Below are 13,411 nucleotides of genomic sequence, written 5' to 3'. Positions count from 1 at the left end.
TGTTTAAATGTTTCTACAATGTTTTTAAAAGCAATAATAGTATTATTATTTTAAGATATTTTTAACAGTATGTATTAAATTATATATTTAATATTCAGTTTGAGCTAGCTGCATAATACAGTGAGGATTGCACACATCAAAGAAAAGAGCGCAATTCTAATTTCCCAGTCCATAAGAAAATTCTTTCCAGTGTCAATTTGCCAGATAATCTCTTCTGCTAGGCTGGATATTACAACAGCATTGGGTAGGCATGTCACATACATCTCACGACAAACACAAAACCTCATTTACCAGCCATTCCAATCTCATCATAGCGTGGCATCATCTGACCTTTTTTCTGCTGTTTATTATGAGTATTTCTAATTTTAACTTTCAATTTTCACCATCTTCCAGTCAATTTGCAACTAAATTATTTCCAGGGTGAGGACACTATCACTGGACAACTGGGTGCAAATACATCTTGAAATGCAATGAAGCTAAACCATTGATTGCTATCAGACCCAACATAAATATATTGTCCAGGGGTAATCTGACTGTATGTTGTGCATGAAGATTTATCTTGATTTTCAAAATCCACATGGAGTTCATATAAATGAACAAATTGAAACTTGTTGTCTAATAACCTAGCTTTAATTTTAAAATAAGGTTATGGCAATTACTGAAACAAAAGCTTTAAAAAATAGTTGTAGAAAATATCAGGAAAACAGGACCTTGAGAGGATGACAAAAATGGATATACCTTTGAAAAATGGGGGCATCATTTGAAAAATATATATAAAACACTGTACTAATTAAGAAGACATATTATGAAAGGGTCAAATATATTTTTTGTGTAGGTACTTTTTAAATATATGAATGCAGTTTATGATAAATGCATTGAACTGATTCCTGTATTTCATCCCAATTGTTAAATTTAATTAGGAGCACGCTAGTATTGGTGGTAAAAGTATCTTCTCTGACATTTTTAACAGAATGACTGATTGATCAACATGAACACAATGGATTGCATAGTAACAGCCAGGGCCTTGCCTTTGGGGTTTTTTTTAAATTAATTTTGCAAGTTGCCTATGATGTTAAGGAACAACATTATTTTAAGACCAAAAATATATGATTTCCCAGTCATTCCAACTTTAAGCCATATTAACAAAATACTAAATATTTGCATTATTGGAATACTGTATTAAACACAGAAGCATGATAACTTACTTCTGATTCACTTGTAGCAACACACCCCTGCACTTCCTATAAATCAACAGGATGGCATTTCAAGTGACTTTTTTTTTTTAAAAAAGTAAAGACTTATGAGAAACAAGGAGCCAAAAGGTTTTGTAAAAGGCGGTGAAAATATACTCCATGCATTGGAAAGCTACACAGTTGGTGTCTCCCTTGGCTGTGAATTCTGGAAGTCCTGCTCCCTGCCTTGCAGGCCTTTTCCCACCTAGCCCGGGAGGGTGGGGCCCTAGCTGACTCCAGCTACAGAAGCTGAGGCTGGTGAAGAGGCCAGAAGACTGCTTCTTGTCTGCCTCTTAGTGCAAACCCAGGTCATCGAGCCTGAGCTCCCACAGCCATCACCCATCATGAACCACCATAGGCAAGATTGGGAGACTTAAGATAATATTTTTAGTCTCTTCCTAATTGTGCTGTTTTAAAGGTGCACTTTATATCTGACTTCCCTTTTAATGTTAAGATGATTTGGGGGGGGGATTCACTTTGCTGCGTCAAATGTGCATTCCAAATTTATCTCCTTTGCAATTTCAGAATCTTTAACTGTAAATAAAAACAATTAAAGGATTTAAAAGACATCAGTAGCAAACTAAAAATTCAAGCAGATAGGAGATCATACCTTAAAAGCTGACTGAAATAAAAGTTGGCTAAAGACGGATAAAGGCAGAGCTTAGCTCTGGGAAGGTAGTTAGATTCTCTTTTTCTACCTAGCTGACATCACCTTATCTGATCTCATAGTCTGGGCAAATTAAGAACGTAGCAATAGGAAAACTGGTATGCCCATCACATTTTGAAGCCTCAAACAATCAAAGCACCATGCAGGGCTCTTTAGAAACCTCATGCAGAGATTCCTGGAACGCATTTTGGAGTCCCACCACACTTCAGAAGGCAGATGTGCAGCATTTTAGAAGCCCTGCCTATCACCTGATTGGCAGGGCTTCAGAAGCCCATTTTGTCCCACCCTAGCCATGTTTTTAGCTGCTCGCATTGGACATCATATATGACATCACTGATGGGCAGGTGGAATGTGGCTTGGACAAAATGGCCTGGCTGGCGTCATTAGGCCTGCAACCATCCCTAGTGCACCCTGACCACTAGGGTTTCAGGCAGGAGTTTTCTTCTGTTGCAGATGCCAGGGATTGAATCTGGGACCTTTTGCATTCCAACCACGTGCTCTACAACAGAGCTACAACCCTTTGTATGATAGCAGACACTTTCTGTGGCAATGCGGTTATAAGCCATTTAATTCGATACTAGTCAATACAAGCACTTAAACATCAACCTCAGAAACAAATGGGCATCCAATACAGATGAAGATCGATCTATACACTCTGATCTTTTAGTGCCATACAACAGCCTGGCAACATCAACTGAATTTTCCAGACTCTGTTTGAAGGCAGCCCATAGAGAGCATATTAACTCTGTATGGAAGCGACAAGCCAGATCTACCTTCTCCAGGAAAGGCTGGTGATGAATCAGCTGAAGTTAGTAAAATACACTCACAGTGCCCGACTAAAAAGTACCCCAGGTTGCACAACCATTACTTCAAGGGAGCACTTATACCAGGAATTTAGCCCACTTAATTCTGTATTATTCTGAATATGTTTCTGTCTGTCTACCTAGTATCTCCTGAACCAACTTCACACACTGGTTTGTTAGCAACACTTCCTCCCTGGGATTAGAAAACGAAAACAAGCAGACTAGTGATGACACTTCAACCTATACCTCCAGGGGTTTTGTGCAGATGTTAAAAAGCATGGGAAAGAAGCTGGAACGCTGTTCCATGGGGTAAAATAGCAGTCTTCCAGCACCACATTGAGTCCCTCTTGGGAATAAGCAGTTCCCACTTCCAGAAAATTCAACCATCACACCCCACATAAACCAGTCCTCCATCTAAGTACAAACTCTAGCCAAGGACAAACACCAAGAGCAATCAAGGTAGTTTCTGTTCCAAAACCTGATTGGAAAGGATCTTACTATCAGCCTGGACCAGAGATGTCACCACATACTTCAAACTTTTACCCAAAATGGGAGGTTTGATACTGGATGTGAGATGTTAGGATTGTTCAGATATAAATTTACCGTATTTTTCGCCCTATAGGACGCACTTTTCCCCCTCCAAAAATGAAGGGGAAATGTCTGTGCGTCCTATGGGGCGAATGCAGGCTTTTGCTGAAGCCTGGTGAGCAAGAGGGGTCGGTGCGCACCGACCCCTCTCGCTCTCCAGGCTTCAGGAAGCTCTGTGCAGTCCTCGGGAGACCGGCGCCACTTCACGCCCACCTCCCGATGGCTGCACAGAGCTGCCTGCATTCCGAAGCCTGGGGAGACCGGCGCGACTTACCGCTGGCCTCCCTAGGCTTGCAGATAGCAGGCTGTTCTCGGGGCTGGGATTGGGAGATCTTTTTTTCTTTATTTCCCCCCACAAAAAAACTAGGTGTGTCCTATGGGGCGGTGCGCCCTATGGGGCGAAAAATACGGTATTTCCCTAAACCCCCACAACTCACCCCCAAATGATCTGAAACACTGCATCTTTTAAGGCTGCAAGCAGCCTCAATCAGAGAGCCATTAACATATTTAGTGGTTGGCCTTAGTTCTGCAAATAACCTAGTCCACAACCTCTGGATGGACAAGTTTAAATTACCAGATGGACCTCAAGTTAAAACCATCTCTGATTCTAAGTGGTGTCTAAGTCAGAAACCATGAAAGTGATTTTATTTGTGCAATAGTTGGCAAATAGGTCCCAAGAGCTATTCTTGCTGGCCATGATAAGAAAGACTTCTAACCACATGAAATAGGTCTGCTGCACAACACTGAAGAGATGCATACCAGGACTGTGACAGCAGCCATGTTGTTGATATTGTGGTGTTTATTATTAAATTAGTATACTGCCCGCCATTTGTAGAGCTCAGGGCGGTTCACAATACAAAATTACAAGATAAAAACACACAAAATACATTATAAAATGTATTGTTGCGGTCTATATGGGTCAGAGAGTGTCATCATTGAATTTCTGCATATCACATTATACATTTTTTTCCAGAGAATTTTGCCTGAAAATCTGGTTTGATGACAAAATGCCTTTGAGGAAGCAGGAAAAATATGCACAAAAAAACTCAGAGTTGTCTCAGAGTTGACATGTCAATGTCAATGTACCCCCTAAAACAAGAGCTATAGTGTTAATCAAATCTATGATTTATACCAACTGAGAGTCAGTTCTGATAATTGATATAATATTGAAAGATAAGTACTTTTGGAAATTTTTCACTACTAGACTCTCCTTTCATGCCAATCTGAACAAAAAAAACTTCATGCTGGATTCTCAAAATCATTTGTATTTGCAAAACAGACACATTTGGCAAACTCAATGTGTCAATGCCCTTGAACCACCACATGACACAAGATTAACAGTACTATGAACAATTCCTATACCTTAGGTGTTCATATTTGTAGGAAGCTTGATTGATGTTGCTGCTTTGATTTGACGTCGTGTTTAAATGTTTTTGAATTTTTGAATCTCGATTTGATAAGGCATTAAAATGCAGATATTTTTGGAAATGAAATGCTTAGTTATCAAGTGAATACAGTGGTGCCCCGCAAGACGAAATTAATTCGTTCCGCAAGTTTTGTCGTCTAGCGAATTTTTCGTCTTATGAATCACGAAATCCCATAGGAATGCATTGAAAATCAATTAATGTGTTCCTATGGTCAAAAAAAGTCCAAACAAAGCCAAATTTGGTACAACAACAGTTTATTAACTGCTCTTTAAAGTCACACATACTGTAAAGAGCAGTTCAAAAATTGAAGGGAAAATAAATTAACTTTATAAACAAAACATGTCTTTGTTTTTAGACAAAGGAAACAAAGTCGCGAGACGTTTTCGTCTTGCAAAGCAAGCCCATAGGTGAAATTCGTCTTGCGAGGCAAATCGAAAACGGAAAAACCTTTCGTCTAGCGAGTTTTTTGTCTTGTGAGGCATTCGTCTTGCGAGGTACCACTGTACTGTGTTCTAACTTCCCATTGTCCTGTAAATTCTGAAAACCTATACAGTACATATACCCCAACAGAAACACCATGACCACCACATCTACATCAGTATTGATAAGGACATAAGAAGGGCCTGCTGAACCAGACCAATGCCTCATCTAGTGCACTGTCCTGTTATCACAGTGGCCAACCAAATGCTTTTATGAAACCTGCAAGCAGGACCCGGGCACAAGAAGAGTCTTTCCCTACTCCCACTGTGGTTTACGGCAACTTGTATTCAGCAACATTACCGCCTCCAACTGTGGAGACACAGCATAAACATCATGGTTAATAGCAATTAATAGCCTTACAGCTCATGAAATTATCCAATCCTCTTTTAAAGCCATCCAAGTTGGTGGCCATCACGGCCTCCTGTGGGAGCAAGATCCATAGTTTAGCTATGTGCTGCATGAAGTAGTGTACTACCTTTTATGTTATGAATCTTCCAATATTCAGCTTCATTGGATGTCTACAAGTTCTATTGTTATGAGAGAGAAAGAAAATAATTCCTCTATCCACTTTCTCAATGCATAATTTCACAAACTTTAACAACTCTACAATATTCTTTTTAAAGTGAGACAACCAGAACTGTACACAGTATAATGGCACTATATTGACAGTTTTATTTTCAATTTATTTCTCAATGATTCCTAGCATGGAATTTGCCTTTTTCACAACTGCCACACACTGAGTTGACATCTTCATTGAGCTTTCCATTATGGCTCCAATATTTCATTCTAGGCCAGTCACCCCCAGTTCAGCTTCCAGAAGCATACAAGTGAAATTAATGCATTTTGCCCCAACGTACATCACTTTATACTTGTTACATTGAATTGCACCTGCCATTCTATTGACCATTCAAGAAGTTTGGAGAGATCCTTTTAGAACTCTTCAAAATCACTTATTGTTTTAATGACCCAGAACAATAGTATCATCAGAAAACCTGGTCACCTCACTGCTCACTGCTAACTCTAAATTGTTTATGAACACATTAAAAAGCACAGGTCCCACTATCAATCCTTGGGGGACTCTACTTTCTACCTTGTGAAAAGCTTTTTGAAAGTCCAAGTATACTATGTTAACTGGATCACTTCTATCTATATGCTTGTTGACATTATTAAAAAGCTAATAGGTTTGTGAGACATGACTTGCCCTTGCAGAAGCCAGGCTGTTTCTGCTTCAGCAAGACTTGTTATTCTGTTTGTTATCTTATCCTTCACAATATGTTCCACCTGATCACAAATACAGTATACCAAAGCATAGACCTGCTACCTCTACCACATTGGGATATCCAATACAGTACAGTGGTACCTTGGTTTGCATATGTCTTGGTTTGCATACATTTTGGATTACAAACATAGAGTCATAGAATCATAGAGTTGGAATAGACCACAAGGGCCATCGAGTCCAACCCCCTGCCAAGTAGGAAACACCATCAGAGCACTCCTGACATATGGTTGTCAAGCCTCTGCTTAAAGACCTCCAAAGTAGGAGACTCCACCACACTCCTTGGCAGCAAATTCCACTGTCGAACAGCTCTTACTGTCAGGAAGTTCTTCCTAAGGTTTAGGTGGAATCTTCTTTCTTGTAGTTTGGATCCATTGCTCCGTGTCCGCTTCTCTGGAGCAGCAGAAAACAACCTTTCTCTCTCCTCTATATGACATCCTTTTATATATTTGAACATGGCTATCATATCACCCCTTAACCTCCTCTTCTCCAGGCTAAACATGCCCAGCTGCCTTAGCCGTTCCTCATAAGGCATCGTTTCCAGGCCTTTGACCATTTTGGTTGCCCTCCTCTGGACACGTTCCAGTTTGTCAGTGTCCTTCTTGAACTGTGGTGCCCAGAACTGGACACAGTACTCCAGGTGATCTAGATGCTATACTCCTATTGATGCAGCCCAGAATTGCATTGGCTTTTTTAGCTGCCGCGTCACACTGTTGGCTCATGTCAAGTTTGTGGTCAACCAAGACTCCTAGATCCTTTTCACATGTACTGCTCTCAAGCCAGGTGTCACCCATCTTGTATTTGTGCCTCTAATTTTTTTTGCCCAAGTGCAATACTTTACATTTCTCCCTGTTAAAGTTAAACATGTCAAACCCAGAAGTGTGTGTCCCAGTTTGCAACCTTTTTTGGATTACAACCCATTTCTTTGGGATTAAGAACAATTCTTTTTGGGAGGCCCCATTGGCGAAAGCGCGCCTTGGGTTACAACCTGTTTTGGTTAACAAATAGACCTCCGGAATGGATTATGGTTGTAAACCAAGGTACCACTGTACTACTTTTAGAACTGATATTCATTCATACTATTGTTTAACCACGGTTTGTTTCCTTCTATATAGCTAAATTGATAAGTGTTTACTTCTATAGGATGATTCCCATAGTTGATGGCCATAATACATGCATCAGGAAACAAATCTTCAGTTCCATTTTTGACATGTGTATTGGTAATAAAAATTACTTAAGTATAAGAATTAAATCTAAGAAAAACAAGATAAGCTTTTCTAGCACAGTACTGCACAAGAACACACTAGTGTTCTTTCAAGGTTTCAGCACCTTACCAAGATAAATTTAGATCAGTACTTACGTTCTCATATGAGAGGTACCAGTACCTGTGCTATGAATATGATACACTCAGCCATGGAAACTTTTTGCCCACATTCCAGATTTGTTATGACTATTCAGTGATGCAGGAAAACCATTTCAAAATTATTATTTCAAATGTCTGAGGTTTGAGCTCTGCAAATTAAATTTCCAGAACTAAAGGCAGGTAAGCCCTGTCTTCCATTAAGCCCCTGTTAAAATTAGAAAGGGGGTGGGGAGGAAATCCCCTAGATAAATAACAAATATTTCTATACCTGATTGAAAGTGCTAGCTCTATTTTTTTTTATCATGGAGCAAGAGACAGGGGCATCTGTGTCTGGAAAGAGTGGCAGGAGCAAGTACTTCCAGCTAGAAAAAAATAGCTGTTACCTTTTCATTTCTTAAATGTTAGAAGTTAGATGCATAATATTAGCAACACTTCATATCCAAACAAAAATATAAAACAGAGAACAAATTAACTGTATTTTAGCTGGGGTCACTGGACTGCTCTGCCTCTTAATCTATATCCATTAGAACCAATGCAGTACACAGACTAGGTCTAGTATGTTCTCTGTGTGGTGAATTTGGTATTTTAACAAGTTTCCTGTGAAGGGAGTGAGCCAAAGTTAAACCTTTGCACAACTAGCTGTTGCCAAAACAGCAGCAGTTTAAAGGGGTATGGTCTGATTTATGTGACACTTGTACTATTCATTGAACTGACAATGCATTATTTAATAAGGAGATTTGGAAAAGTGTAAATAAGGGTTTTCTACATGTATATCACCTCTGCATCTTAAAGACAGTTGATAAGACAACATAGATCTAAATTACTGTGTATCGAACACTTATGTCTGCTTTATATTCCACGTGTGGAAGCTACGCAAAATGCCTCCATGTTATCATGTTTAATTAACATTGTGGGGCATAAATGCTAGTATTCGGCTTAATGTGACTATGCCCCATTTATGTTTAAGTCAAAAATTCTGGCTCAGAAAGCCACCATATGCACAAATGATGTGCACTTGCTTGCATTTCCTTTCCTGCCACTTTGCCCCACCCATCGAATATGTGAGAAAAGAAACCAGGATTAAGGTTTCAAAACAAGCCAGGATATGGTTTAAAGCTGTCTTAACAATTTGGATTTTTTTTTTTTAAGCGAGGGTTCACACATTATGGAAATGTATGGTTAATTCCAGAATCCTGGTTAATTTTGCCACATGCGAAAGGTGAAGAAAAGTCTCTGGAAAGGGTGCAGGTGCAAGTTGTTTCACACTGAGCCAAGAGATTTGGTTTAGTTTCAGGTGAGAATGCTGCCATTGTGATTTAGTCCCGTAGTGAAGAATGTGTCACATGAACATCGGCTGTTACCAAAACTGTGCAGCACTGGGAAGAGCAAATTCCATGTCATTGATTGATTTATGAGGTGACCAGAATACAGTGGTGCCTCGCAAGACGAAAAGAATCCGTTCTGTGATTCTCTTCGTCTAGCGGTTTTTTCGTCTTGCAAAGCCAGCCCATTGATGGATTAGCGGATTAGCGCTATTAGCGGCTTATCTGCTGATCGGATCAGCTGATAAGTGGCTTAGCGGCTTAGAAAAAGGGGGGGAGGGGAAAAAACCAGCCGGAACTCGCAAGACATTGTCGTCTTGCGAAGCAAGCCCATAGGAGATTCGTTTTGCGAAGCACCTCCAAAACGGAAAACTCTTTCGTCTAGCGAGTTTTCCGTCTTGCGAGGCATTTGTCTTGCGGGGCACCACTGTATGCTGCACTGCCTGGTCGATGCTCACATGAGGGTTTAATATATGAAGTAGGCCTCATATGGAACACAATGCTTGTGTAAGATCTGTTACCTATTTTTCTGTGACAAATTATTTCTCATCCTATGTCTAATACGACTAATTATCAAACTTTTCTACATTTTTGCACAAGTACTGAAACAGAAAAGTGATCCATTTAAGTCCAAAGCAGCACTGAATTAAAAATAAGCATTTAAGGCTGCAGTCCTATGCATTCCTAGCAAAGAGCAAGTTTTACTTAATACAGTGGATTTTATGAGTAAACGTGTATGAGGGAGCGCTGTAAAAGTAGAATAGTCAGATGTAAGGGATTCGCAACATTTTTTTTAAAAAAAAAAGCTATGAAAAAGGTTATGTTAATAAGTCTGGAAATTCAGTACATTGTGTGCACAAATAAAGTACTAAAAACCCTATAAGCATACTGGTTCATTATTTATACTGAATTTGATTTAAAATGTATAATTTAGAACTTCTGACATATTAGTCAAATCCAAAATAATTCAAAAATTATAAAAGCTAGTACAGTAGTATTTCTAATTAGAGTAGAATTAAATGATAACTTTTATTACAATAATGAAGGTGAATTTCCATTGCTTCTTGTGTTTACTACTTTGTTAAACAGTGTTCCCCTTAGCCATGTCAGAAACATATTACATTTTCAATGCAAATATATTAATCTGGGTAAATTCCGTATTAATTCTTACACTACGTTGAGATGTAATTTGGATTATAATTAATCTAAAGTGGCACTAGATTTAAATGACAATATAAATGAGGCATTAGGAGGCTCTTGCCTACTGAATGAATATTCAGCAAACATAGCTTGATTATTGCCAAGTCTCTGTTTGAAAGCCTCAGTTTGAGATAAGGAAGGCAAGGCAGAACAACAGTTTACAGAACTGTTTGGGCACTAAACATGTTAATCCTTCCTTTTCTAATAGATTTGATGCTAAAGAGTGGTGATAGTATTTTTCTGTCTAACTTGTTAAAGCTGTGATTAACATATTGGTTTTCCTGGGACTTCTTTGGCAAGATTTTCAACACTTAATTCAGGAGAAGAAAGCCTAAATTAACATTCAATTATACATAAGCAGTTATGTGGTCATTATGCATAGTAGTTAGCTGTGCTGAGAATTAAGCCTTTTGAATGAATGCCTGATAATGCAGAATTAGTTTAGAGAGGTCTATCAAAGAATTCAAAAGGTGAGATTGAGAATTTGAAATACGAACGATTTTCAAGCTAAAACTATCTTACACAGTTTTTTGGTTGCTGTTCTTCAGCAAACACTCCAGCATTGGTTGGTCCAAATTAAACCTGGTCCATCCAAAAGTATAATTCTCATGGAATCTTAGAAATTTCCCCACACTCTTTCTACTGACAACCACCATTTTTGCCTATTAGCCCATTAACATCATGGCTTATTCTAAGTTCTGAGGTCTTTCCAGTAGATAAACTAGGTGCATAAGATCTCTGAAAGATATTACAATGCTTTTTTGATGAAGCACATGGAAAATGTTTCACAAGTGGCTTTGCCAATTTTTTCCATGACACTTCCGTGTGGACTTAGTAATGAGCCTGAGCAGAAAGTTCTTCTGTCCATTACCTCTCTCAGAGAATGTATTTCAAGAAAGGGATAAGCATACTTAAAAAGAAGCCTACAAACATAGAGTCACTATAAACAGGTCCCTGGATTTCAAAAGCTTAATAAACTCAGTGCAATGTAGGTTTCTCAATGGTAATAGAGACTGGCCATAACATTTTGAAATGTTGGGTTGAAATAAACGACAGACGAATGGCAAGTGTCATCTGGGAGGTACAGAAAGAAAACTTCCCATCATTGAAAACCAAATGCAAGATGAGATTTATTCCTTAAATAAATATGGCATAAATACCCATCAGTATCTTCACTATGTTTTAAACAATATTTTAGGAGTACTTTAAGAAATATCGGCCAATTCAGTTTTTACTAAACTTGCATGTAAAATGGTATTTTCTGTATAACTAAACATCTTTATAGTGAATACAAGCACTTTTATATGCTGCTGTCATTGGAATACAAGGGAAAGATATATGACTACCTGAAACTAATAGGCTTCAACCTGTTTCAGCACTTCTTCTGCTTCAATGAATCCAGCATAATGTAACTAGGAATAGCGTGCAGCAGAAGTAGCCAATGTAATATTCATTGTGACCATAGATTTCCATCTCATACATAAAAAGCATGGATGAAGTCACATATTTGCCAAATCAAACACAGAAAAAGCCTTGTGTATCCATGCCAGATGCTGGCCTTGGGTTTGTTTGTGCACAAGTAAATGTCATGACATAAGAGTTTTGTTTTCAAAGACAGTAGCTTTCATTACTGGGCTTTGTATATTCCCAGAGATCAATATTACCCAACTCATAATCCGTTTTCAATGATATTTCCTCTTTCTTAGGCTGAATCATCTGCAAACTTTTTCACTGGATTTTCTGTATTCCCCCTCCCCCCAATTAAATACTAGATAAATGCCCAGGAAGAAGGAAGATTCCTGAATCTAAGTGATCATATATCAAGAACAGGAGCTGGGGTGGGAGCAGAAGCTTTCCTACATTCTTAGGGCTGCAAGGCAAACAAAATTTGAAAGCAGGGGAAATTTTCAAGTGGTATCTAATCCTACGCTTATGAAAAATTAATATGCCATCAGAGGAATCACAAGTACAGCTAAGATTAATGAAAGGCGCTTAAAAAATTACAAGCACACAAACTGATTTGATTAAAAAATAATCTCACTAGTCGTCCTGTAATATTCTTCAAGTTATCCGCATCTATCCTGTCAGATGGTTATGATTAAAAATAGGTCAATGGAAGGCTACTGATAGAAATCACATGCAAAATACACATGCAGTAGATAATAACAGGAATGTCCAGACGGTTTTAAATGAAATACTATTTAATAAGATTTTTTAAAGAGTGACAAAATTCTAGCATCTTACCAGAGTCTTTACTAGCTTTTTTGCCTTCACTATTATTTCTCTCTTTCTCACACGTGTCTTTATCATCAGCAACAGACACTGATGAGCTTTTAGCAGACCCTTCTGCATCTTCAACTTGTTCTTCTGCGAATGAGCACAAAAAATTAAAAGAAGCTAACTTAGGGACCATTCAACATTAATTGCAAACATGTTCTTTAATTAGAACTGCACTAAATTTATATATTTTTCTCAGAAAGGAATAAGTGAAAAGAATAGCACCTTAAAAGAGATCCGGTATTAATGATTAATCATTTGCAAAATTTCAGATTCAGTCCAGAAATTGCAAACATTTCTTTATCAGAACACACAGCGCTAGCCAGTGTGACAAATCAGATGTTTCATATTTGCCATTCACTGGCTGTAAGTGATTTGCCTCAATAAACGTAAACACAAGTCGGGTCTGAACAAAGAAGGCACATGCAGCAATATATCTGAAAGCAAAGAAAAGCTTTCAAAAATAAAATAAATCCTATTAGAATCTGTACATCCTGCTAATTGCAATACGTAAGTGCTGTGTTGAATCTAAACATTGAGAACTCTCAGTTTTCATCTCCAGGAGGAGCTATTCAAGGTAAATGACACAACTTGGTATATTGCTTCTAAGGAAGCAGCAATACCCACACCTCACTTACATGTTCACACCAGCTAGATTACATGAAAATCTTCACAGTAACTCAACCCAATTTAATTATTCTGTAAATCTTAGCTATGCTGCTACTAGTGGATTAATCTGTTTATACAGTTAGCTTCTATGCTGGGGCTATGTAGCA

The 13,411-nt window shown here is 38.4% G+C and overlaps 1 protein-coding gene across 8 annotated transcripts in view; it reads right to left on the bottom strand.

The window, feature by feature from the left end:
* The window catches only part of ZFHX4 (zinc finger homeobox 4), a 181,766-nt gene that overhangs the window by 24,565 nt on the left and 143,790 nt on the right, over positions 1 to 13,411 (bottom strand). For 6 of the 8 annotated variants that reach the window (XM_082233705.1, XM_082233709.1, XM_082233710.1 and 3 more), the window contains exon 5: positions 12,603 to 12,725. The exons of the other annotated variants lie outside the window; for them this stretch is intronic. In XM_082233705.1, coding sequence (XP_082089831.1) covers positions 12,603 to 12,725 — 123 coding nt within the window. The remainder of the gene's footprint in view (positions 1 to 12,602; positions 12,726 to 13,411) is intronic. 8 annotated transcript variants of the gene reach the window in all.

The sequence above is a fragment of the Podarcis vaucheri genome (assembly GCF_965113315.1).
Source record: "Podarcis vaucheri genome assembly, chromosome: 8".
Taxonomy (NCBI): domain Eukaryota; kingdom Metazoa; phylum Chordata; class Lepidosauria; order Squamata; family Lacertidae; genus Podarcis; species Podarcis vaucheri.
Note: the sequence above shows the minus strand (reverse complement) of the source record. Positions and strands in the feature narration are given on the sequence as shown.